At 47.6% G+C, this 25,482-nt stretch overlaps 2 protein-coding genes and 1 long non-coding RNA gene across 3 annotated transcripts in view; 1 reads left to right on the top strand and 2 right to left on the bottom strand.

The window, feature by feature from the left end:
- The window catches only part of LOC140849840 (uncharacterized), a 126,300-nt gene extending 108,477 nt beyond the window's left edge, over positions 1-17,823 (bottom strand). Inside the window, exon 1 of the long non-coding RNA XR_012132082.1 lies at positions 17,401-17,823. This is a non-coding gene — a long non-coding RNA (uncharacterized lncRNA). The remainder of the gene's footprint in view (positions 1-17,400) is intronic.
- TBXAS1 (thromboxane A synthase 1) overlaps positions 1-20,915 on the top strand; it is a 134,749-nt gene extending 113,834 nt beyond the window's left edge. The window contains exons 10-13 of the mRNA XM_017673205.3: positions 12,358-12,449; positions 16,183-16,320; positions 17,830-17,992; positions 20,678-20,915. Coding sequence (XP_017528694.1) covers positions 12,358-12,449; positions 16,183-16,320; positions 17,830-17,992; positions 20,678-20,752 — 468 coding nt within the window. The 3' untranslated portion in view covers positions 20,753-20,915. The remainder of the gene's footprint in view (positions 1-12,357; positions 12,450-16,182; positions 16,321-17,829; positions 17,993-20,677) is intronic.
- Positions 20,916-23,636: 2,721 nt separating this feature from the next.
- PARP12 (poly(ADP-ribose) polymerase family member 12) overlaps positions 23,637-25,482 on the bottom strand; it is a 39,024-nt gene continuing 37,178 nt past the window's right edge. Inside the window, exon 12 of the mRNA XM_036994543.2 lies at positions 23,637-24,793. Coding sequence (XP_036850438.1) covers positions 24,468-24,793 — 326 coding nt within the window. The 3' untranslated portion in view covers positions 23,637-24,467. The remainder of the gene's footprint in view (positions 24,794-25,482) is intronic.

The raw sequence follows: 25,482 nt of genomic DNA, 5'->3' as shown, positions 1-25,482 counted from the left end.
CTCTGAACCTATGTTTTCTCAACTCAAAAAGACACCCACGTGTCTCTCCTCCCTGCCCTGATGCACACATCCCTCTGGGCCTCAGTTACCTCATCTATAAAATAAAAACTCAAGGAAATGCTTCAAGTGAAACGTGCCCTGTGCCTGCCCCACAGGACTCAATGAGTACTCAGCGCAACCCCAGAACACTCCCTCCTTACAAAGGAGTCCTTGGTTCCAATGTATGCCCCTCCCCCGGGCCAAGCTTTCTTTCCCTGTCCCCACCTTGTACCCACAATCCCATCCCGGATCCCCCCCACCTCACTCAGAGCCTGGCTCTGAGGGAGACTTAAGACCCTCTGCAAGGGCAACAGTGGGCATCCAGGGGCCCAGTGCCCAGCACACCCTCCTCCTACATGGACACACACAGCTGTAGGCAGGACACACCAGCTCTAGCATGAAAGCCACCAGCAGTAGCTGTGCCTCCTGGGGCAGTGGCAGCCTAGAGAGCATGGAGCTCAAGGTGGCAGCCAGCCTCCCAGACTGTTTCCTGTGTGACGGGATGGGACCCTCCTCCTGTCCCAGCTTCCTTGTATCTGCTGGGAGGTCATCCCACACCTCTGGTCCTGACCACTAAGACCTCCTGTCCAGGACCCTGCAGGGCTGCAAGGCCCCTGCCCCATGAGTTCCTGGGGCCTTCCGCTGTCACCCTATGATGGCCAGGAAACAGGGCCCAGCAAATGGGCATCCCCCAGCTCAGCTGTGCCCCTGCCCAGGGTTGCTTCTCTGTTCCCCAAAGACCCCGAGCTTCCCTCCCAGACCCCCACCTGGTCTGTGGCTGTGGATTTGACCCCTGGCTGGCTGGCTGGACCTATAATTCTACAAAAATCCCTCAAGCTAGCTATCCTGCCCCTCAGGGCCTCCTGGTGTGACACTGTCTCTTCTGGCACTGGAGGGACCCCAGTCTGTCCCCACATTAAGGTTATGTGTGAAGCCTCAGTACTAGGTCGGCTCACGGCATGTTACAGGGAGCAGCAGACACGGAAGACAAAAGAAACAATTCCTTGAGATCTGTGGCCAAAACAAATTGCCATAATTAACACGTGCCACTGACACGCTCACTGGGCTGAGACATGGCTGGCGTGAGGCAGAGGCATAAACCGCAGAGAGTACGCGCGCCCGTAAAACTGCAATAAACAGTGCGGCTGTGATGGAACTCGTTCCAATTTTGTTCCAAAACCTTGTTTAAGTGCTTTTATTGTTTCTGTGTGAAAGAACACAAATGCTTTTTGAAAATTGCTTCCACATAAGCCTCACCTTCTCTGGGAAGTGTTTCCAATCCCCCCAGTCCCTCAGGCAGGTTCTGTGGCCCCACAAAGCCCCCCCATGTCCCCACGATGCCCCCCCTCATGTCCCACAGCACCCAGTGTCCCTCCATCAGAGCCTCAGCATCCAGGTGTCTGCTGGGCTTTTCCACCTCCAGGGACGCACACTACCGCCTCTGTGCCATCCCTAGGGCAGTGCAGGTACACAGCAGGCACGAGGTGACACACAGCCAGCAGAACGACTGTCAGAGCATAGAAAAGGCAGTCTGTACACACCAAGGAGCCCCACAGGTCGGTGAGGGGACCCTTGTAGGACAGATGAAATTCTTGTTAGAAAGATCTCTAAAGTAAATAAATGCTTAAAATTAAAATATACATATAGGAACACATAAACAGAATCTTTTTTCATGGGAGTGATTTGTCTTCATGTTGCCACAGTCACCTTTTAGGGTTTTGTTCCATGTTAGAAGAACAGCCCAAGAGCAGAGATAAAAAAAATCAAAAATGGTTAATAAAAGTTAGGTCCAGGGTGGGGATGGGGTTGGAGCCCCCCCAGTCCCCGGTAGCTCTGTCCAGATGAGCAGCTGTCGCCAAAGGGAGTACCCCTCACTGAAACTTCATGTTGGATGCCTTGGGGGTCCGCAGGCTGTTGGCCCAGCAGACGGGGTGGGGAGGAGGAGCGCTTTGGCTGGGAGCACTCAGCTTCCTACCCCATGAGAGACGGAGCACGCGGGTCTCATCTGGGGGAAGCTTCCTGTGCCCCTCTCTGCCCTACCTGCAGACTTGGGTTTGACATGTGGGAAGAAGGGTGGCATGAAGTAGCTCTTATCTCCTCCCGCTCACCCCAGGGGGCAAGCCCTCCACAGTCTGCCAGACTCCCCTGGGAGACCTTGTGGGGACCACCTGCAGGCTGGCCAGGGGCAGCTTTGCTGGCTGGGCCTTGGCAGCCCCCCTTCGCCTGTGGCCCCTGCTCTGGGACCCATTTTTACTTAGTATTGCTATTGTTAAGAGGCCATTCTTGGCAAGGAAGCCTTGTCACTAAAAGCAGCCAGCAGACCAGAGGCTGAGGCATGAACTCAACGTCTTAGCTACTCTGAACAGAATTCAGCTATCTAGGCTCTGAGGAATATGCTGTATGTGGTTTAGTAAGTCTTCCCCACCCCCAAGTTTAATTAAAAAAAAACCTTCCTCCCCAAGAAACTCATTCTTATTTATCCAAACCCACTCCTCCAGCTTCAAGGGGCAGGGAGGGATGCTGTTTTGTGCACACAGGCCCATGATTGTTGGGAAGCTCATGTTAGCCATTACTCTGGGACCCATTTTTACTTAGCTTTGCTACTGTAAGAGGCCATTCTTGGCAAGGAATCCTTGTCACTAAAAGCAACCAGCTGTAGGAGCAGAGGAAGGGCTCAAATCCAGCCTGGTGAAGAGGTGGTGAGGGAGTTACTGTGGAGGGTGAGAGGCATCCCTGGAGATGACCCGGCATGAAGCCCAGCTCTGTGCGTGGCAGCTGCTGGCCTTGGCTGAGCTACCTGAGCTCCAGAAACCTCAGCCCTCCTGTGCTCAGTGGGGGCTTGTGGGAATTAGACAAGGTGACAGCAAGGCACTTGGCTCAGGTCTTGGCATAGGGAGGAGTTGAAGCAGGTCTCCAGGGACAAGTTGCAGCCCAGCTGCAGACCCTGCCAAGTATCCTAGGACTGGTCTTCTAGCACCTTCCACCCTCCTCTGACAACAGGTATAGGGACTTCTCATTGGCATCTCCCCAAGGCAGCCCCAGCTGAATCCTTAATTCTCACTGGCACAACTGTTTCTGTCTCTTCTGGGATGACCCCATGCTTACAGCTACCATGGACTCACAGGGCCTCCAAACAGCCCTGTTAGAAACCAGTCTGATACTTGTGCTCCTCGCCTCATGTCCCAAAGCAGGATGACAGAGCTTAATAAATAAATCCCTAAGCAGCCCTTCATGAGGAACCCTCACTACAACCTTTGAAGGTGTGATTTCTCCCCACTTCACAGTGAGCAAGCTGCATCTTGGTGAGGCTTAGTACCTGGCCCACTGTCCTCCAGCTGTTGAACTCCACATCTCTGTTCTTCCATTTACAGTTCTGCCTGTCAACCGTGAAATTCAAAACCTCAACAGTTGATTATAAAAGAGAAAAACAGTGAATTGTGCCTTAAGATTCAAGTTTTGGGTTTTTTTAACGTCAAAAACTTACTCTTAACTAGGGTTGAGTATATTTTAAAGCTTAGCTGGTTTGATTTTTTTTTTTAAGAGTAATACATGAGAATTTTTATGTGGACCAAAGTAAGGGCAAGTGGCCTCACCTCTCTGGCTGTGCTTCCTTATCCGTATGATGGGAGGGTTGAACTCCTGTAACTTCTGAGTTCCTACGTCTTGTTATCATTCTGCACCTCATCTCCCAGTCACATGCCAGCTGAGAGCACTGGATGATGCTCCCTTCCCCTAAGCCAGCCAACAGATGTACCTCATTCCCAGCATCCTTTAAAATCTGGTACCAAGTTCCATTTAGGCCTCTGGACATCATTCTTGGGCAAAAGAGTCTTTTTCTCCTTTTTAGCTTGGGCCTAGCCCTCCCCACTTACATCCTGAGATGTGAAAATGGACTGAGCTGGCAATATGGAAGTTAAAATAGGCTGGAAAAAAAAAAATCCTGCTACAATAAATTGCATCACAGTGGAGATCTCTATCTAACCAGAAAATTCTCAGCCCAGACAATGGCTCATTTATTCCCAACAATATTCAATACAACAGGATTCCAGGCCAACAAAAGGATTTCTACAGGTTCCTAGAGTTGGTTGCAAAGGGATATAACCTACATAGAAAAGAGAGCTGTTCAATTATAGATTCCCAGGCGTGAGGGAGACCTTTGTAAATAAATTGTACTGTGGTCTGCTGAAAATGCAGCTCCTTCCCTGGGGAGCATCTCATCTACTGACAGTGTGAGACAGCAGCCCAGGGCCGGCCTGGGAGGGCGTTTGGGTAAATATTTGGGTAAAGATGGCTGCTGCTGGAATGGTGAGCAGAGCCAGCTAGCCAAGGAAATGGCCCTTTCTCCCAGGCCCTCAGATGATACATTTATAAACATCCAGGCCGGCAACCTCTAACAACTCCTGGGCTTGCCAAACACATTCCCTATTCCATGGTCAGAGTGATGGGGCTCTGCACCAGGCCAGTCAGAGGAGGGAGGAAACGGGAGCGTAGGGAGGGGTCTGGAAGCTGGCCTTCTAAATTTAACATGCGGTTGCTTTTAGGCCGAATGGATAAAAAACAAATTCCAGTGCTTAAGGCTCTTATCTTTGTTTACCATTTCCCCAAAGGCTAAGTGACCCATTATCAACCAGAGGCACTCAGGAATGAGGGGCGGGGTGCAGCGGCTGGGCTAGGGGATAAAGAGAGTGAGTTGATAGCTCTGCACCTTCACAGGACATTTACTCAGTCTGGTAGGGTGACCTAGGATCTGCTACAGTCATAGCTGTCCCTGGGTTTAGGGGGGTGGTCATGATGTGTCAGACCGTCCCAGAAGTGGAAGGCCCCATGGGGTCACCCTTGTCTACCTCCTCCTATTCCTGAGGGATCTATGAGTGTCCTCCAGGGACCTTTTCAGATGTCCCACGACAACTTTTGAAAATATCAGTGGGCAGGGGGCTTGACTTTCGCATCGTAAAGTTCTAGTCATCTGAAAATCCTTCCCGATATTGCATCAAAATCTTTCCTTATAGGACTTATATCCCTTTCCTTTGTCACACAACTACGGCTCAGACGTGTGGCAATGCCTTCATCTCTCCCCTTTCTTCCCTCTGGTCGCCCCATTCTCTCAGTGCCTCTGGAGGTGGTGTGTCCATTCCTCTTGCTCCTGCCCCTCTCTCCCAAATACATAGTAAGTTTTCCAAATACATAATAAGTTGTAAGGTATGAGACTGTATCTTATCTCTTCTCTCCCTCCCCCCACCCCCACACTCTAAGTGCACGTTAGGTACTCAATGCCTATCTGGGGAGACAGTGAACAAGAATATCTCTGCAAATTAAAACACAATACACTCTCTCCCCCATGCAAAGAAAGTGGGTTGGGTGATTTCACTCTCATTTACTTAGGGGCTTATTTCTTTAAACATCATATAGAAGCAATCGTGAATGATCCATGCTAATGGAGAATACAGAATCCTAAATATTAAGTCAAAGCCTGGAATCTAGTTGATTTGGGAACGTATTTTGTGCTTGTGAGTGCTTGTGTCTGATTATTGGGACAATGCTTCAAAATCAGGTTTAATTTGTTCCTATTGACCCCTACCACTATACCCACTATAGGAATAAATAATTCAGCTCCCAAAATAACACACTAGTTTTTCTCTCAACCCTTTCCTGCTGTAGAGATAGTGATTTGCATTCAGCATAGTGGAAGGGCAGGCAGAATGAAAAGGGCAGGAAGCCACAGCGAGAGTAGAGGACTGGCAAGAAGCTGCTTCTCAACTGATGCACCGTTAAAGTGTTAGGCAGTCTGCACAACAGATTTGTAAAAGTGTACCACACATATCTACTAACACTGAACATATATACCCCTTCTGACCCAGCAATTCCACTCCTAGGTATACACCCAACAGGAACGTGGACCTGTGTTCACTAGTAGCCATATATAAGCATGTTCGGCTTTACTGCTAATGGCCCCCAAACTGGGAACCACTCAGTCGTCCATCCACAGCTGAAAGGATGACTAGATCATGGCACAGAATGGGCACGCCAGGGCCCCACTCCACACCATGGGCGGATCTGAGACAGGATGCCACACACAAGACAGCAGATGCAGAAGGCTGCAGAATGGATTTTCCATTTATATGAAGTTTTTAAAAAGGCAAAAGTAGCCTCTTGTGTTAGAAGTCTTGACAGTGGTAACTCTTGGGGGGCTGGGGCCAGAGGGGCTCACAGGGGTGCCTCAGAGTGCTGGAAAGGCATGGTGGCTTCATCTGAAGCTGGGTGCACTGCACGCTCACTTTGTGAAGATTTGCTGAGCTCTGCACTTCTGTTTGTGGTATATTTTTCTGTGTGCATGTTATTCTTCCATAAAACATACAAGAGGAAAGAACAGAAGGGAAGAAAGGAGAAGGGAGGGAGGGAGGAAGGAAGGGAAACGGAGGGAGGTCTGGGCCGCACAGCATGGCAGACAAGTCTTGGAACTTGAAGGTCTGGCTTTAGCTCTAACTCTGCCATTTACTAGCTGTGTGACCTTGGACAAGCCACTAACCTCTCTCAATCTCCCTTTTTTTTTCATCTATAAAAGAGGCAAAAACCTCCCTACCTCCCTAACAGTGCAGTTTTGAGGACCAAATGATATAACGGATGTAAAAGTCCTTCGGTACAGTGTAAGTGCGGCAGCAGGCAAAGTACTGTTATTCCCAGCTCTCTGAAGGCAGGGATTCCTGTGGAGGGTCGTGATAGCAACAGAACTCAACCCAGGGCCATCTGCAGTGAGGGCTGACATTCATGGTGTCTGTGTGTCCGTGTGTCCGTGTGTGTGTGTGTGCACTTGCATGCAAGCACACACAAAGGCTGCATTATGCTCTTTCATTACATCTCCTCACCTAATTCCTTAATGGCCTGGGCTTCAGATACAAGAGCACCTGGAATAATCCATGTGTTCATGTGACATGGGTTCTGTCTCTTTCCTCTTAAAGTAGATATAATAGATGCTGTATATACTCTCCTAATTACTTTTTCTAAGGTATGACAGCATGTCTGCATCTAAATCTGCCAAATTTTTTAAACTGGCATGTTGGACTTGCTGTGCATGAGCTAGGCAAGGCTCAATGTTGACAGAAACCACCCACCATCCCGGCTTCTTGCTTCACGCCCTCAACAGCTCACTCAGATGCAGCTATGGAATCTCAAGGCCAAGAAGGCAGAGCCAAAGGGGCCTCAGCCCCCTGTTTAGGGGACTGGTCAGTGAGGAGCCAGGCCCTCACTCAGGCCTCAGCCTGGGGACACAGCTTGCCCTGGACACCAGGGGAGGGGCTTTTCTCCCGGGTTGGTGGTCAAAAGGGCAAAGCAAAGGTCGCCATATTTTCCACAGTTTGGTTTCATATTATAGTCATATTTTCCCCAGAGAAAGGGAGGGAATGGAAATCTTTATTCTTTGTATGTCTCTGTGGCTCCTGGCTGCCCCTGTGCTCAAATACTGTGTCTTAAGGGATTTCAAGTCCCTTGCTTCTAGCAGGCAAAAGCTGGCATAATTTCACCCACTTTACAGAATGCCAAGTGCAGCGACATACAGGCAGGTGCCTGTCAACACAATTTGATGCTGCTGTTATTCCTAAGGAACTGAACTGAAGCCGCCCCCACTTCTACTTCCTTTAGCAAAACAGGAAAATGCTAATTTTTCTATTAGGTCTCTGAATCTCCAGAAAAAAATCTTTTTGAAAGCAATGGCATTTTTTCTTTTCTTTTTTCATTTATACTCCACATCATATCTGCTCACACCCATGTGTGGTATACATGTGTGGGTGTGAGTGACTTGGGGGTTGTGTGCGTGTCTAGCTTTTAGAGAAAATGGTACACAAAAATCTAAATGTAGCATACTAAGATTAATAGAGGGCAGGATTATTTCCTATGCAAAAGGATTTATCAATAAATTTTCCATAGAGTCCCCTTAATCATTAGGTTTATCTACTATATTTAAATAATGGTTTAGATATCTAAACAATAGGATAGAAAAACTAAGAGACCAAGAACCTTAGAAATAAAATTAGAAGTTACTGCCCACTGAACATCAAATAGAGATGAAAATGTCTCTCTGAAAATTAAGGAACTCTGGATTGGGAGTGTAAAGCATGAGGCAAAGACTCAGTTTATTTTTTAATTTCTATTTTCCACAATATTTCATGACTAATGTTAAATATTTAATCTGCATTTCCCAATATTAAACATTGATAAATATTTAGTATTTATTTTCAACCTTCTAAGAGCACCATTACTTATTTTATGAAATCACTCCTTGTTGAAATAAATTCGATAGGGCTTTAGAATTGCTTTATTCCTTAACACATTTATTCATTTTATGTCTCTGAAATAAAAGGGCTTTCTTAAGCCTGAACACCATATCCTCATCACACTAAAAACAAAAGGAATGATTAATTACCTAAGTGCATTAACTATATAGGTATACAAATAAACAGGGCTTGGGGTCCCATGATTGACTCATGGTTTAAGACTAGTGTGAGCCAGCATCAAACAAGCCCACCGGGTTGTCCTCACTCATAAAGATCTGTTTAGGCACTGCTTCCTCTGGATCCCAAATGCCTGGGATGTGTATCCCTGGTCTGTTCCCCCACAGAAAAGCACTTTGTGCTTATTTACCTCTCTGTGACTCTCACCACTGGTTTGCATCCCAAGATAGACTATGAATGTCAGCCAGGCAGGAAGGGTCAGCAAATCTCAAAGGTCTGTTTCCTGGTCAACCGTGTGCACCCACTGGCTATGTACTGAATGAACGAGCTCCCAAAAGAACTATTTTCCCTGTTCCTCCTAAGCCCATTCTGTAACATGCTCCACATTCAGCACAATGATTCGCTTAGAAGTCTGCTTCCCCAAAGAGCAGAGACTTAAATCATTTTTGGATCCCCACTGGCTGGCCCAGCACTGAGGGCAGTAGGTGTTCCCTGAGGGGCTGCTGAGTAGATAAGGACGCTTGGGTTTTCTACGCCACATTCCATCTGTGACCTTGACTTCGCCGCAGGCTCTCCTCTCTGGGTCTCATTTTTCTCACCGCTCTAATGAAAAATTTGGAGTCCTGATTTCTAAAGTCCTTTTGGGATATAACCTGTGGTCTGGAGTAGGCACCCAGCCTTGTTGGGGAGTCCCCATTTGCTATACACTTGCTGCCCTCTGCTGGCAGGATTGGCTCAGGACCCCTTTATCTTAATTTTCCTGAAAGAAGAGTAGGGGGGCAAAATCGAGGTCCTGAGGATGGACGTGTCTATAAGAGGGACAGGCACTTGAATTGCATTGCCCTGCCTGGGTTTGATTTAAATGTGCAGACGTGAGCCTCCGTCCACCCCACCTGTCTCCTCCTCTGTTGAGGAGGATGAATGGAGTGGGCTGCAGACAAAGACAAATGCAGTGGTCTCACCTCTCTGACTCAACATTAGACCCCAAGGGAGGCTTCAAAAGGCCTGGTCCCAAGGTCCCACCTCAGATCAACAATCAAACCCCTCGTGGGCAGGCACGGAGCATTCATACAGAGTAGAAGCTGTCCCACTGTTTCTAATGCTCAGCCACAAAGACTACTGGACCAAGGCGATGTTTACATGTGTATCTTAGGCCAAAAACTTAGAAGTACAGTAAAAAGTTCATCCAGAGAAAGACTAAATGAAGACTTTGACTTCATAATATGAAATTCCCTTAGGCTACCTTCAAAAGTTTTCTTTCTCTGATAAGTGCTGACAGCTTCCAAGCCACACAATTTTGTTTAGGGAACCAATCCCATTTACTGTTAGGGACATCTCCTCCAGATTTGGTTTCTTTTTCTTTCCGAGATTTAGTTCTAAATTTCAATGCATGGTATCACTGTTGCTTTTTTTTTTTTTTACATTTCTGCATCTGTTAAGTCTCTGGTTGCAGAAAACAGAACTCAGCTGTTGCTAACTTAGGCCAAAAATGAGAAATTGCTGGAAGGGTACAGACACACCACCCACGGGGTTACTTGCTGGGAATAGATGGCAAACAGGAACTGGAACTTTAGGGGACACCAGAAAATAGTCTCTCTTGCACTCTGCTTTTCTCTGCACATCTAATTCATTTCTTTTTTCTCACAGCCAACTGGTTATTTTCTGCTCATTCATCCACAAAGCAGAACATGGTCACCAACAGATCATAACTCACTTGTGTTCAACTTAACACCTGCTGGAGAAAAACTCCTTTCTTTCTGTCCCACATGCAGAATTTCCAGACTGGTGCCCTTGGGCCAGAGGCCCGTCCTTGGGCCAATCAACTGTGGCCTGCAGACCAACTGCATAATTTGTTGGATGTGATGCAAAATGATAATATGGGGCCTGTCCTTCAAAAAGCAGGGGAAAATGCCATTAACAGTACATACAAGGTTCTTCCTTTCTTCTTCTTTGGCATGAATTTTACCTTTTATCTTTATGTTGTGCAATGGCAGTTTTAAATGTAAATGTCAGAGCATTTATCTCACATGCAGAATCACTGAAACTACACAATTTGTATTTTGTGACTTGTGTTAGCCCTAGTGCTTTAAACCTCAAGCATGGGCTTACTGGCCTGGCAGCCTGGGATGGCAGTAGAAATGTGGGGTCGGGCAGTAACATGAAGGAACAGTTCCCAGAAATGAAGATGGCAGAGTTGGAAAACCAACAATCGTTTTCGCTTTTTTTTTTGCAAAGTGGGAATACCTCCCTTGTCCTCCAAATTCATAAACATTAAACTATACATATTTTCTGCAACATGACTTTTTATTCAGCAGTATATTATGGGCATCATTCAATGGCTGCATTATATTGGATGGCTGTACCATAATAGATGAGCTAAAATATTTACCGTGGACTTCAAGAATCCACATGTCCTGGCCCCTGACCCCATCTCCTAGCACTCTCCCCCTGTTCCCTTCTGTCCCTGCTCTGCCCAGACAGTGGGCCTCCTTGTCTTCCTCAAGCAAACTAAGCACACCCCACACAGGGCCTGTGCACTTGCTCTAGCCAGCAGGGACCCTCCCTCACCAGGAGGGCCTGGGCCCACCTGATTGTTTCCATTCTGTTCTGGTCTGTGCTGAGGAACCAGGGATCTGCACTTCTGAGGTGGTCCCTGGAGCTCTTAGGCCTGACAACCATCAGTTTAAATTCCACACAGGGCAGCTGAGTGGCCAGCTGCAGGCTTGTGGATGGCTCTCTGTGTGGGGAGCAAGGCCACACAGGCTCCATGGAAAGCTGGGGGCTGCAGAATGGATTTGCCCCAACTGCTGCCCCTGCTGGTCTGGGAGGGGAGGACAGAAAAGAGCAAACACCCCCAAATTGAGGAGGGCTCTTGGATTAGCATTACCTAATTGAAAAACATGAGGCTGTCAGCTACCAAGCAAGCAGTGAGAGACTGGGAGGATTTGGGGAAAATCCTCCCCTGGGGAAACCAGAAAAGCAGTGACGAAGCTTCCATTACCCCACCCTGACCCATCCCACCCATAGGTGCTCTCCCAGGTTCACCTCCTCAGGCCAGAGAGTGACAGGACTGCTCCAGGGGTAGTCATCCAGGGGACATTAGGGTCCCCAACATGGGGGACTGGAGTCCTGCTTCTCCACACCTCACCCTCTTGTATCTAATCAACATTTTCCAACTTTTCCTAATCTTATGGATGAAAACCAGAATCTCAGTGTTTTAATTCATATTTTTCATCATGGCAACTCATATTTCTTCTGTGGTTTGCCTGTTCTTATCCTTTGACTATTTTCCTAATGAGTTTCTTTCCTTACTGATGTATAGTAGCTTTTTGGTTTTTTGCTACTATTAATCTTTTATAGATATTGCAATTCTCCTTTATTTTTCTTTGCTATTTCACTATTTGTCTTTAAACTTTTTGATGTACCAATTACTATGTATGTGGCCACCCTGCTGAGTCCCAGTTTCCTCATCTAAGAAATGGGAGAATCGCTGTCTCACTGGTTTGCTAAACAAGCAGTGTGTATACCACAGAGTCTGAGCTTCAACTCTCAACAAATGCCAGCAGCTGTGGCTACTGCCACTGTTTTACAACCAAACTTCTCTATGACACTCAGAAACCCTCAAGTCCCAAGCCAGGCCTGTTGGTCTTCAGTAATATATAGAACCATGAAACAAGTACAACAGAATATGTGTAATATCCTGCACAACAGAATGTGTAGAGGGCTACTGTAATGCAACTAGGATTGTATCAACTTTTTGTTTTTTGGAGTCTCCATTTAAGTGTTTGCTAAAGCGGGAGCAGGACTCTAAAGTTAATGGAAAAGACAGAATGCTATGTGGCTTGGTCTAACTGTACATCTTCCTTTCCATCAGACAGCCCCTGAGTACTGCAACCTCCAGGAAGGCCTGCCCTACCTGGACATGGTGATTTCAGAGACCTTGAGGATGTACCCACCAGCTTTCAGGTACGCCCACAACCCCCTACTTTGCCCTGCACCCCAGGGTCCCTTAAACATCACTGGGGTCCTCATTAGTCCTCAATCTGTCACTATCAGCCTTATCAAGAATGCTGGACTCAAGCTCCTGGAGGGCAAAGTCTGAGTCCTGGGTTTCTTTGTTTCCCCTGGGGCACCAGGCACAGTGCCTTTGATATGGTAACCATAACAACAAATGTCTGACTCACTTTCCTAGACATTAACGACCTTCTCAAGGCTCCTTCCTCTTTTCTTAACAGGACCTTTCTCCCCAAACCAAGCCAGGCTTTGGCCTCCTAGCCTTAAATGGCTTTCACAAGTCCCCCTACCTGTTCATATACTCATTCATTCAGTCAGTCAGTCAGCAACGATTTACTGAGCATCTACTCTGTGCCAAGCACTGAGAAATCACCTGTGCACAAACCAGATTAACCCCCCAACTGGAGCTGACATTCCAGTGAGAAATTCCAAGGTCTGGGATGCACCCCCTTGCTCTCCAACACCCCACATCTGTCCTATCCTCTGAGCTTCAACCCAACGCACCAATCCAGAAGTCTGACTCGGCCCCGCCTCCTCACCTGTTTTCTCCCTGCTTCTCCTCTCCCAGCATTTTTACTCTTACTTCATGTTACAGTTTTGGGCACTTCTCAACCACTCTGCAACATTTCACCAATGTACAAGCAGCCACACCAGCCCACAAGAGCTGAGAGAACAGGAAGCAGGTCTTCTGATTCTTTCAAACTCCCCCTAAACAAACATCCCACAGAGCACGGGGTCTTAACTCAGGACCCCAGACCCTCAGAGAGGGAATCAGTAGCCAGATTTCAGGTTCTAGGAAAGCATTTACGCAAAGCATTTAACCATATGTCATAAATTCTACTCCACATACACTGTGGTGTATGCATTAATACACCACATCAACCATATGGAGATCCTTTTTGCCATTTTACAAGAGAAAATGTGGATGATCTGACAGTTTCTCAAAATTCTACTTCAAACCAGAAACCTCATAGAAAGTGTGATTGCAGACAGTGTCCAAAATGTTCAGATCCCGAGCAAGCATAGAGAATGCTAGAGGTGTGAGTCAAATCACCTAGTCATTGAGCACACCTGGTTTCGGTCTCCTGGTCTGGTAGCAAGACATAAGACTGGGGCTCATCCTGCTGCTCTCCTGACACCAGCACTAAGACTGATGCTACCAGCCTTCCCTGATTTCCTTGGGAGCTGCAGAGCAAACTGTCATCCAGTCTCTATTTTTTTAAGATTTATATACAGGCTCCTTCCAAGGGAACCATGGGCAGCTGCTATATACATTAAAATGAAGTTCAAAATAAGATATTTAGTGATAGAACAAAGATTGCCTGAAGGAAAGAAGCTTTTACAGGACCCCAGAGGTGGCCGTTAACTGGAGGCAGGCCCAGCTTGGCCATCAAGGCTCCCGGCACACAGGGAGACCAGCTGAGCTGAACAGTTGTGCTTTCTAGTGGGAGCACATGGTACATACCGATCAAACACACATCATTCCCCAGACTTAAACCCAACCAAGAATTCATCACACAAGACCTGTGTAGATGATGTGGTGAGTGACAAAGTGAATAGGCTCTTCAACACCAAAATGCTACAGCCCGTTCTACTTGACTGTCCTCCATAAACAGCCCAAGTTGAAGGAAGTCAGTGAAGGCACTGCTCTGGGGACCAGCATGCCAGTGATCTCCCTCGGGGGTAGAACAGAAGCTAGAATATCTGCATGAACTTGATAACATTCCCTCATAAATCACACAGTACCAGGGCTCTATGATGACGTAGAGCAAGTCTAGACAGAAAGTCAAGACAATCTGGGCCTGCCCTCACTTTGCTGTGTGGTCTTGGGTAAGTTCTGTACTGCTCTGTGCTTCTGTTCACTGTGCGTTCGGCAGGCCCACAACGCCTGCTCTGCCCACCCCACAGAAGTGTAGTAAGAACCACGGGGACAGTCTATGTGAAAACTCAGTGCCCCTCTACTCACATGCCCTGTAAGGTATGGGGTAGAGAGGAGCACTGCGCTTTGACTCAAACGGCCAGCTTACAGCCTGGCTCCAGTCTTGAGCAAGCCATGATCTGCCGAGTCCCACTTTCTTCTGTACACACTCCATTGCTATTTTTAATCATATCAGCTCTGCTGGCCTCTATTATCTAGCAACAGAAATGAGAGTGGCAAGCCATCATTGTTCTCACCCAAACAAGAGGCCAATTCACTTCAGCCTAGGCACAGGATTTGGGGGTGAATGTAGGGAGAGTGAGAATTCTATTCTGTTCTGTTCTGTCCTGTTCTATTCTTACTTTAATCTCAGAAAAGCTTTTCCCAAGCACTAACACAACTTGATAGACACCTTTATCTATAAAAAAAATTCAGAATGGCCATTGTGGAAAACATACCAGTTCTTGTTGCAGTGTTATTCATGTGAGCCCAGGATTCTATGCAATATAATTCAGCACATTTTTCTGGCCTACTATGTGGCCTAGTCTAGCTAGAGAGGAGGCCCAACCTCATACAGAAGTGAAGGTCCTGTTTTCCAGCTTTTAGGGGGCCTTGCGTTCAAGCTATTTCCAGTAAAGATGAAAAAGAAAGGCTGTCAGGATAGTCTTGTTCGATCCCTTTGGGCCTGAGATTGCATACAGCAGAGCCCCCGACTGCCTGCTCTGATTTGAGCTCTGGAGTTTTGCTATCAGCTCCAAGCATATACTAACTGCATTAGTAGCTTAGGATCTGAATGTGGGTCCTCCAGCCTTGGCTTTTCATGCTCCCAACTGATACTAAAGGCTCGTAACAGTGATAAATCTGAGTTGCTCTTAATTTCTTTTATAAGCAGGAACAGGGTATAACAGTAATTGGTGTAATAATTTCATCTCCTCTAAGATATTTAGGGAAGCCCAGTCCTACAACTTGAAGTAAAGCCAGCATAGATTACTTTAAATTTTTTAAATAACTTTTCATATTACCAAAATGACATGCTTATACTTTTTTTTTAATGTAAATAATACAGAAGGATCCGAAGAAAAAGTTGGCATCCCTGGTCCCCTGTCATCCTTCACCCCAGTCCTGTCCCTTAGACAAGATAATGGTATAAGTTTAGGTATTCTGGCAGAAATTTTATGCCATATGCAAACATATCTAGTCTAGCCCTTAAAAAAATCAAACATAAATGGGATTATGTCACAGCCTTTTGGTGAATAAACACTGACTAGAAGCTTTCTTCCCAAGTAGAAGTTACCCATAGCGACAAAATTGATGAATGGGGAACAGATTTTTCAAACTTTAACTTCCTTTAGGTAAAGCAGGGGGGTGACGGCATTTGAAAGAGGCTTCAGTGTGAAGTGAAGATGGGGGGGTTGCCAGGGGGGTAACCCTGTAAGCCCCTCAGAAAGAAGTCCTTCAAAGGCTTCGGTGCTCCCCCCACATGGCCATGAGATGGGACTTGAGGGATGAATGGAGGAGGGGTGGATGGATACCAAGAGTCAACAGTCTTAAGAGCCTAGAAATTGCAGCATTCTGGGCAGTATAGGGGGAATGGGAGTGTCGGGGTGTGGGGGGAGCAGGGGTTTTGTCACCATACAAGGCTGGGCTTCCTGTCCCCAGTCCCATGGCACACTTCAAATTCAGACCCATTTGCCCAGTTCTCCTGCCCCAGAGCGCTCCTTGTCTTTGCTCTGAATCAAGGTTGGGGTGACCCATGTATCCCTGCAGGTTCACGAGGGAGGCAGCGCAGGACTGCGAGGTGCTAGGGCAGCGCATCCCCGCAGGCACCGTGGTGGAGACTGCTGTGGGGGCCCTGCACCACGACCCTGAGCACTGGCCATGCCCTGAGGCCTTCGACCCTGAGAGGTGAGCAAGGCCCCTTCAAATGGGCCCGAGTATGACTGGGTTGGGGGTTGCATGTGGCTGCAGGGAGACACAGATTTAGTAAAGATCTAGTTAAGATTGTCCCCAGTCAAGAGTCACGGCAATCAGGTAGATGTTTGTGAAGCATAATTTCCGAAAGAAATAATCGTACCATTTTTAAAAGCCACAGAATCCAGAGACAGTATTTCAGCAGCACTGCATGCAAGGAACTAGGTGGGTTCGAAAGGGCATCCTCAACTTGTTGAAGCAAGAAACAGGACACATTTCAGACATGCACTGCAGAGTAACAAAACATCTTTTCCTTTTTTAAAAATTGGCACCTCTGCTAAACAAGAGTATCTAAGTTTCCAAAGGAAATCATGAGATCCAGCCATGCTCAAACGGTAAACCTGGAGTCCCCTACTGTTCCCTGCATGCAATTCATCCACTTTCTTTGCAGGCTCCCCAGTTGAAAAAGTGTGAGGAAGCATTCACACCCCCTCCTCATCAGAACCTATCCAAATCCCTTCTGCAGGTGACCTGGCAGGGGGAGGCTGGCTAGGCAGCAGATGCATTTCTACCTTTAGTGGCTCCAACTCCCTGTGCAATGTAGCCCCAACGCCACAACCTGGTTACTGGGAAACTGTGGCAGTGGGATCTAGGTCAATAATATCCTGGTGCGCAGCAGCTCCTGGAAGTACGGACGGTACAGATCAAGTAACGTAAACAGCCACTGAGGGCTTAAGCACAGCCTTTGAAAACAAGTGTTAAAAGTTAGGTTGAAAAAGGTAGGTCAAGGCTCCTTGGGCCCCCAAAAGGCCAAAGGTAACAACAATAAGTGAGCTGGCTATTATGAAACAGTGGTTGTCACCTAGCTTTACTGTCATGGAGCACAAGTGGCAAATTACAAAGGGCTTCCAGTGGTTCAAATACTGCAGCCCCCCAATGGCTCAAGCAGCACGGCTTGGACCAGAAGGGCGAGTTTGGGCAGGGAAGACAGCCACCCAGCGTGGCATCAAGGTAAACTGGCAGGACATGGCTTCCAGGGATGGCTGGTGAGTCCCCTTTGGGGACTCTACTTACCAAGTGGGTGAAGATGGGAATCATCCTCTGGCTGGTGGGCAAGTTGGAGCCACAGGCCCAGGTGAGTGCTGTGGTTAAGATTCTTTCCACAGGCTCAATAACACTGCAATGAATTCTTGAGAGGGCAAAGGTCGATGTGGGCCTTCCAGGTGATTCTTTTAATTCATGGCGCTTTCTGGGCTTTACAGCACTGGAGGAGGAGGTGGAACTGATGCTCAGGGATTGGCAGCCACCAGCTCCAGAGCCTTAGGGACGGGTCCGTGACGAAACGGGATCCTGTTGACTGCTGTGGGGTATCGGCCCCACTTGGTAGGAACATGGCCTCAGATGAAGAGGTTGCTCAGGCAGACCGAGTGGCTGAAGAGGCCCCGGGAAGTGAGGCAGGTGTTCTAGGCCACCTGACCCCACTCTGACTGCACTGACCTGCAGGTTCACGGTGGAGGCCCAACGGTGCCGGCGGCCCTTCACGTACCTGCCGTTTGGGGCGGGCCCCCGGAGCTGCCTCGGGGTGAGGCTGGGGCTGCTGGAGGTCAAGCTGACGCTGCTCCACGTGTTGCACAAATTCCGGTTCAAAGCCTGCCAGGAGACACAGGTGAGCCCTGCTGCTCTGGGTATAGGGCTCTGTCTTGCCAATGGGTTTCAGCCCCGGGCAAGTTCATTATGGATTCAGTATAACCAAAGAAATGACAGTAGAACGTTCTTAGGGGGAAAGGGTTTATTACCCAGCTTGTCCTCCCTGAGGTAGGTCGAGCACTACTGTCTCTACCTCCCCAAAGAGCCCTGTGCAGAGCTCTTGATATAGTGACTCAGTCAATAGCAGCTAATTGCCTATGGGTATGGAAGCAGTAGCCTAGCAATAGGCCAGTTATATCATCAAGTGGTTTAGGTTCCCTGGCCATAGGAACCCTAACTTTCCCCATAGGCTCCTCACGCTCTCTGTGCCAGAGCCAGCCTGCCTGAGGTGGCTGCATGTGAGCTTGAGAAGTTCCTTAAATCTCTCTTGGCCTGTTTAACTGTAAAAGGGGGATGATGATAATAACACCTAACCCTTCATGTCAGGTGAGGATTTTAATGAGTCTTAAATGAGTCAGTGCAAGGGTTTGGATAAGCATCTGGCACATAACCCGGGTCTAAGTTGGCTATGAATATTATTATTAATGTTTTCTGTACATCAGGACTAGGCCTCAGGATGCTCTAGCTTTTGCTATTTGGCTAAACCCAGTAATCCCACAGAGTAGGTTTTATTATTCCCATTCTTCAGAATAAGAGCTAAAATAAAACTCAGAGAAGTTAACTTGCCTGAGGTCACCTGGGTGGACGGCAGACTCCATGAGAGCAGGGACCAAAAGTTTTCATATTCGTGGTTGGAGCCTCTAGCACCAGCTTAAATGCCATGGTAGGTGCATACTCACCTCAACAAACGTTAATGAACAACAAATGACTAGTCAGAGAGTGAAACAACTGGGATTCAAACAGGGTCTTGAAGCCAGCTCACTCCCAAGTCCTACGCCTGGTGGCTTCTCTGCACAGCTAGCTGCTTCTGCACGACAGGAACGTTGCTCTCACTCCCGTCTATTCAGAACCCCTCTACTCGGCTGCAGGCCTGAACAAAAGGGTGTAAGGGGACAGATAGGAACACAGTGACAGATGGAGACAACTTCTAGATTCAGAGAATGGTATTATTGCCTTTGACAAAAGGGAGACTGGGGTGGATGGCTGGTGAGGAGGAATGAATGAGTTCAGTTGAGGTATTGAAGGGTGAGATAATGGATGTGAAAAATGTCCACAAAAGTCTGTCTGCCAAGGCTCGAGAGAAGGAAGGGCAAATTGGGAGCACAGAACCAAAGGCAGACAAACAGGAGCAGAGAGAAGAGCAGACCCTGGCTGCCTTAAGTACTCTACGTGCCAGCACTGCCTTTTAGTTTGTCTCATTTCCCCTTGATCTTAACATAACAAAACAGCAGCCAGATCAGTGTCCCAAAGCACACCCCAGCCGTAACTCCCCCCAGCCTGCTAAGTCCAGGGAGAACTCATGAGCCTACTTTGCATCCTCAACCCCACTTCCAATTCAGAGGGTTCCACCTGTTCCTCCCCTGCCTGCTAAGGCTGCTTTCCCTTCCTGGAATGTCATCCCTCCCACTTCACCCCAAGTCTAATTTGTTCCCTCAAATCTGGATGTAGCCCCAGAGAGGGTTACATGAGCACATAGGGCTTCTCCTATTCCAAATCCCACCCAAGATGTCACTTCCTCCAGGAAGCCCTCCCTGACTTTGCCAGCCCCAACTGAACTCTCCTTTTTTTGAAGTCCAGTGGTGTTTCAGGTCTGTCTAGTCCTGCACTAAGACAGCAGACACTAGCCTGGGGGCTATTTAAACTTCAATGATAATCAAATCAAATCAAATATCCAGCCCCTCGTTTGCACTAACCATATTTCAAGTATTCAGTAGCCACACATATGACAGTGGCTACCATATGGGATAGCACAGGTCTAGATCATCTCACATCCTGACATAAAATTCCTCTCCTTTCTGAACTATAACCCCCAAAGACACCTGAAAAGCTGAAAAGCCCACCAAAACTCCACAACTAAGTCCAGGTGATTTTTTTTCCTTTAAAGGATTCACATTAGGCAATGAACCACCATTTCACACATAGCTCAAGGGGACACCCTGCTTCTCGAGTCTGGCTTTTCTTCCAAGTTTCCAGCCCATCATCGATCTTCCTCCTAAGTTGGACATAGGGAAAGCCTTCTGAGGACAGTGAGGCCAGATGACAGCATGCATGAGCAGGGAAGAACGTGAGGCCACTCTTACCAAAGCCCCTTAGAAAGAGGGGCTGTTCAGTGACTGGCAGGGTGACCAGAGTGAGAGGAGGAGTTGAGCATTTGAGGCTTTGCTCTCTACCTGCCAGTCATGTGACCCTGGACAAGTCACTTGGCCTCTCTGAACCTCCATTTCTTCATTTGCGATGTGAGCTGCACTACCTCTTATGCAGTCTTCCTAAAGGATAAATGGGGGACTAAGTGCCCTCCTGGCCGGCAGTATGTTATTCACATGAGAAGGGGGTGGTGAGCACCAGTGTGCTGCTGGGACCCTAACTCCCACTCCCCAGAAGAAGCTTTGCTGTCTTCTCAAAGTACTGCGGGGAGGCTGCTTTGCTCACTCCCAGCCCAGCTATCCCTCTACCCTTTGCCACATTTCCACAATCCTGCTTCAGGCCCAGTTCCAAGGAAGTTTTTCTGCAGATAGGGTTAACTGACATATTTCCTCTATTTTAGGTACCACTGCAGTTAGAATCCAAATCTGCCCTAGGTCCAAAAAATGGCGTCTACATCAAGATTGTCTCCCGCTGAAACAGTGCTATGAGGGCACCTCTAAATTCAAAGAAAATTCTCACGTGGAAACTCATTTTTGGAAAAACCACCAACGCCATTTAAAGAGTACCTGGCATGGAAGTACCACAGAGATCACTTACATAACACTTCCTGATTGCTTAATAAACATTTGTTTCATCTAGTTTTGACTTTGCCAGTGGTGTTTGAACCACCAATCCACTTCTTTTAACAGACTGCTGATAAATAAGCAGAAACATAGTCTTGACAAAACAACTGAGTACTTGGGTTTTTGAAGCAAGTCCTGGCCTTGGAAGGAAGGAATTTATAGGGCAGGGAACACACAGGGACATTCAGGTGAGCTATCCTGATAGCACCAGCTTGTGGGCCTTTTCAGCTTCTGGTACATTGTGGTGTTTGACTTTGAGAATGACACTCATCAGAAGCTCACTTCAAAAGTGGTTCAAAAGCTTTACTTTGCTTTCATTTTCCTAGGTAGGGTAATACCAACTTTATGATAAGTTTCAATACACTGAAGAGAGGCTGAAATGTAACTTTCCTTTTAGAGAGTATCTTAATTTTGATCAAAGAATCAAAATACAGAGGTGAATTTATTAAAACTGATTATTGTGTTGCTGAGAAGTTCAAAATCAACAAAGAACTTGCAAATTGAATCCCAGATCTGCCACCAATAGCTATGTCATCAAGGCTGCTGGTCTTTCCCCATCCCTGTGGCTCAGTTTCCTCTTCTGTAAAACAGGGAAGCTGACCTAAATTAAAGACCCCTTCCTCTATTTAACATCTAAGCAGCATTAAGGGTCTGAATATAGATAACACAGCAGGAATCTGTGAGCATGGATGTGGAACCCAGATGCTGATTCCCCTTGAGGAAGTTTAGGCTGTTTCAGGAGAGTTGGCACAACAGGTTTACACATGTCCTGTTGTAAATGCTGCCTGTTTTTGTGGTCCTCCTCCTCCAGGGCAGCGCATCCCATGCTTCCCCCAGAGTACTCCAATGGAGAGCTCCCTTCTCTCTCTTTCTCTCTCTCTCTGGCCTCCCCAGAGAGGAAGGCAGCCTCGTTTCACTGTCCTAGCCCTAGGAGATTCGAGGTCCAGCCTGCCCATAACACAGCCCTCTCTACCGCATTGCTTCCACTGCCTGCTCACCTCAGTGACCCAATCTCTCTGAGACACCTAGCCCTGGGGCTCAGATTCACAGGGGAAAATCAGTTTCCCATTCTTCGTGACCCATCTACCTCACCTGCCTGCCTGCCTGCCCTTGTCCCCCAGTCCCTGACCCTTCTGGTGATCACAGAAGCCCACACTGCAGAAGGGCCCAAATAAGCATTTGGATCCCTGCTCAGAGCACAGCTCCGTGCCTCAGACACCCAGCCCATCAGCTCCACTGGCTTCCCTCACTTTTTCCATCCAGGTGGTCATCATCTTCAGACACTGTGGGGAGGATTCCTGGTATGCCGGCATCGCTGCACTCCCAGCCCCTCGTTTCCACCCAGAATCCCAGCTCTGCTTAAATCTCACTGTTGACACCCAACACCAGCTAAAACCAGGCAGGAGACGGTACTGCCTGGGTCCTCCACTGAATCCTTAGCTCCTGACTGTCCTCATGACTATTTTGACATACACACATACACACTCCCTGGATCCCGCTACCTCTCTGCACCAAGGTCCTGAGCATTACAGTCATTTTGACTTCTTACACCCCACACCCCCCACTGAGCTACATGGCCACATGGACCCTACTCGCTCAAATTCCTGGTCCAAGTAGTTGCTCTTCCCGACTTGTGTTCAGATCAGCAACAAATCCAGGGACCTCTGCAGTCTTCATGGCTCACCTCACTTCTCTGAAGCATTTTTTCACCTCCCATCCCTCATTTCTCTTGCTATTCTTCCCCCTCATACTCCCAAATGGACAATTCCTATTTCGCATTACTCAGCTTCCAGCAGCCAGAGGGTTAAAAGACACAGGATCTGTTCATTTACACTGACTTAGGAGGTAGGCACCTGATTTAATGGTTCTCTCTGGCCCTGACTTAATCGAAAAGCAATGAATGACATTTCAGGATTATGCTATCAGGGAAATATTGTGGGTGCGCTGAAAGTGACGCCATTAACAATGAGGTGATTAGCCCTGCTGGTGGATAAGGTAGTATTGTTACTGCTTCTTCGTTTTTCTGGTCATTTAACTTGCTTCTCCTCTGGCTTGACTGGCTTACCCATGTGAGGTTCCAGATCATTCCCTACCTCTATTCCAAAGACGGAAAAACTAAAGTCTTGGATCTGAGACTGCCAGACAAACTAACTGAAGTGGAGGCAGTATCCGGAGAGTGGACACACCATCATAAGATAGTAGGGGATGGGCAGGAAGAGAGCAGGTGCGGAGTTGCTGAGACTGAACTCAGAAGTCAACAGGTACAGTCACCTGGGAGGGGGCAGATAGCCTCATACATTGGAACCTCCTTGCCAGCACCTCTGCCCCAGGATCAGAGCCAGCCAGTGCCCAGCAGAGACTCCCATAAACCAGTGTGTGTGGAAGGCACACCCAGAACACACCCTGCCAGCCATGTCCATAACACTCTCTGCTCCATAGTGAGTCTAGGCTTTGTGGGGCTTGGAATTTTTGACTTGGGGGAAAGGAAAAAAATACAAATATGTAACTTTTGCAAATTTAATTGAAATGTATGATCATGTGGTCATAAAGTGAGGGAGCCTCCTAGAGCCATGCAAGAGGCCTTGGGCCTTCAGCTTCATCAGCTTCATGATAAATCCACACAGTATCCCAAGGCCAGTAATGGGGGCTATTACATCCTGACACCCAGAAAAGTGCCTGTACGCAGCAGGTGCTCAATAAATGAATGCTGAAGAATGAGTTTCAGATGTCACCCACTTCAGATAAATATTCTTTTATTTCCATACACTGTTGTGACATTTACAGCACAGGTATTCAAATCCCATGGTGACATAAGCCCATAGTGTGAGGGTATCCAGTAAACTTGGGAGATGCGGGTACAGGCGTTCACAGGCACAGCCTCACAGGAAGCCACTCATGTGTCACCTGCTGGGGTGAACGTACTCCCTCTGAGTGATGCTGAACCCGTCCAGGACAGAGGGAAAGCGACAAGGACTCAGTGACACCACACAGTAGCTACTTGTTCTAACTGCATGATATACGGGCCAGATCCAAGGCAAGAAGCCCAGGAGAAGCAGCAGGACAGCTGCCCAAATTAACAGAGCCAGAGCAACACATGCAGTGATGGGCCTCCCTGGGCCACAGCATAGGTTGGTTCCCTGTACTGACAGCTACTGTGACATTCTGACAAAAAATAAAACAAGATGCCACCAAGACCTCAAAAAACCAAATCACTGGAGAGACAGAAGCACTTAAAAATTAAAAGCAATCCATAAAATACTACCTGGAAACCCTGTGATTGCCTAGTGTCAATCAGCAGCAAAGTCAAAAAAGATAGTAAAAAATAAAACTTTGACACACTAGTAAAAAGACTAATAGGCTCATCTACAAACATGACTAGTCCACTAATGAGCCCAAAAGTGGCTTAAAACCCAAAACTATTAACAGCAAGAGGTTAAGAATGTAACTTCATTGAGACAGCAACATTAAACAGTTCTTTAAAACGGATTTGTTAAAAAAATTTTTTTTTACTAAATAGCTATTTCAAGGAAGACAGGCCTGAAAGGCACAGAAAACATCCTGAAGCTCTCACTGTCGGATGCCAAAGAAAGACACTAAGGAGAACAGGGTGGAACTTGCAGCTGCTGGCTTGGCAGAGGTGGCGTAATGGATGACGTACTCCGGGTAGACCTGATGTTTCTCGAAGATCACAAAAATGGAGGGGTCAGACATGCTGTTCACGCAGCTATCGTAGAAGGCGTTGCCCTGGCCCTCCCTGACTGGGGGTCGGACAAAGGAGGCATTGCCTCGAATGAACTCGCCCACCAGCACTCGAGCCAGGAACATTGTGTGGCACTTCGTGTCAGATTTGCTGTAGTGGTGGGAATACGCGGCGTCTCGGGCAAAGTAGCTCCCTGCAAGGACATGCACAAGCTCAGCTGGGCGCCAGGGCAGCCCACAGCCTGCAGCTGAACAGGGAGGGAGGCTCCAGTGTCCTGTCAACCAGGCAATGCCAATGGCCTCTACCTGTCCATCACCATATCCCCTTCCCTCTGTCTTCCCTCCTCTCCCATTTCTCTAGCCTTTTCCCTCATGAAGAGCATCAGAGAGGTCACGACGCTATGAGACAGAAAACTTTCAAGTAAAACATCTGTGACTCAAATGTAAAGGTCTCTGCACACATTGCTTCTTAAACCCCTGAACCTCAGTGTCCTCAGCTATAAAATGGGGCGGTCATGCTCAACCTCATAGGGCTGGTGTGCAAAGGAACCAGGATCCCATCTACAGCACACCACAGACACTGGCAGTCCAACGTACAGAATGGTGAGCCCTGTCAAATGGGAATCTGAGTTGGAAGCTGCCACCTCTACATTCGATTTACAACCTGCCCCACACTCATCCACCTTTACCCCACAGAGATTACATCTGATTAAGGCTAACAGATGGATCTCTGGCATCACTGAGGAAACTGGAATGGCGGCTGCTGATAATAGGATTGCATCATGAGACTTCCCAATTTAGTGACCATGTCATGATCATAGAAGATAATGCCTTTGCTCTCAGGAGGTGTTAAAGGGTGAAGAGGGATGATACAGCAAAATGA

The sequence above is a fragment of the Manis javanica genome, chromosome 6 (genome assembly GCF_040802235.1).
Source record: "Manis javanica isolate MJ-LG chromosome 6, MJ_LKY, whole genome shotgun sequence".
Classification (NCBI taxonomy): domain Eukaryota; kingdom Metazoa; phylum Chordata; class Mammalia; order Pholidota; family Manidae; genus Manis; species Manis javanica.
Note: the sequence above shows the minus strand (reverse complement) of the source record. Positions and strands in the feature narration are given on the sequence as shown.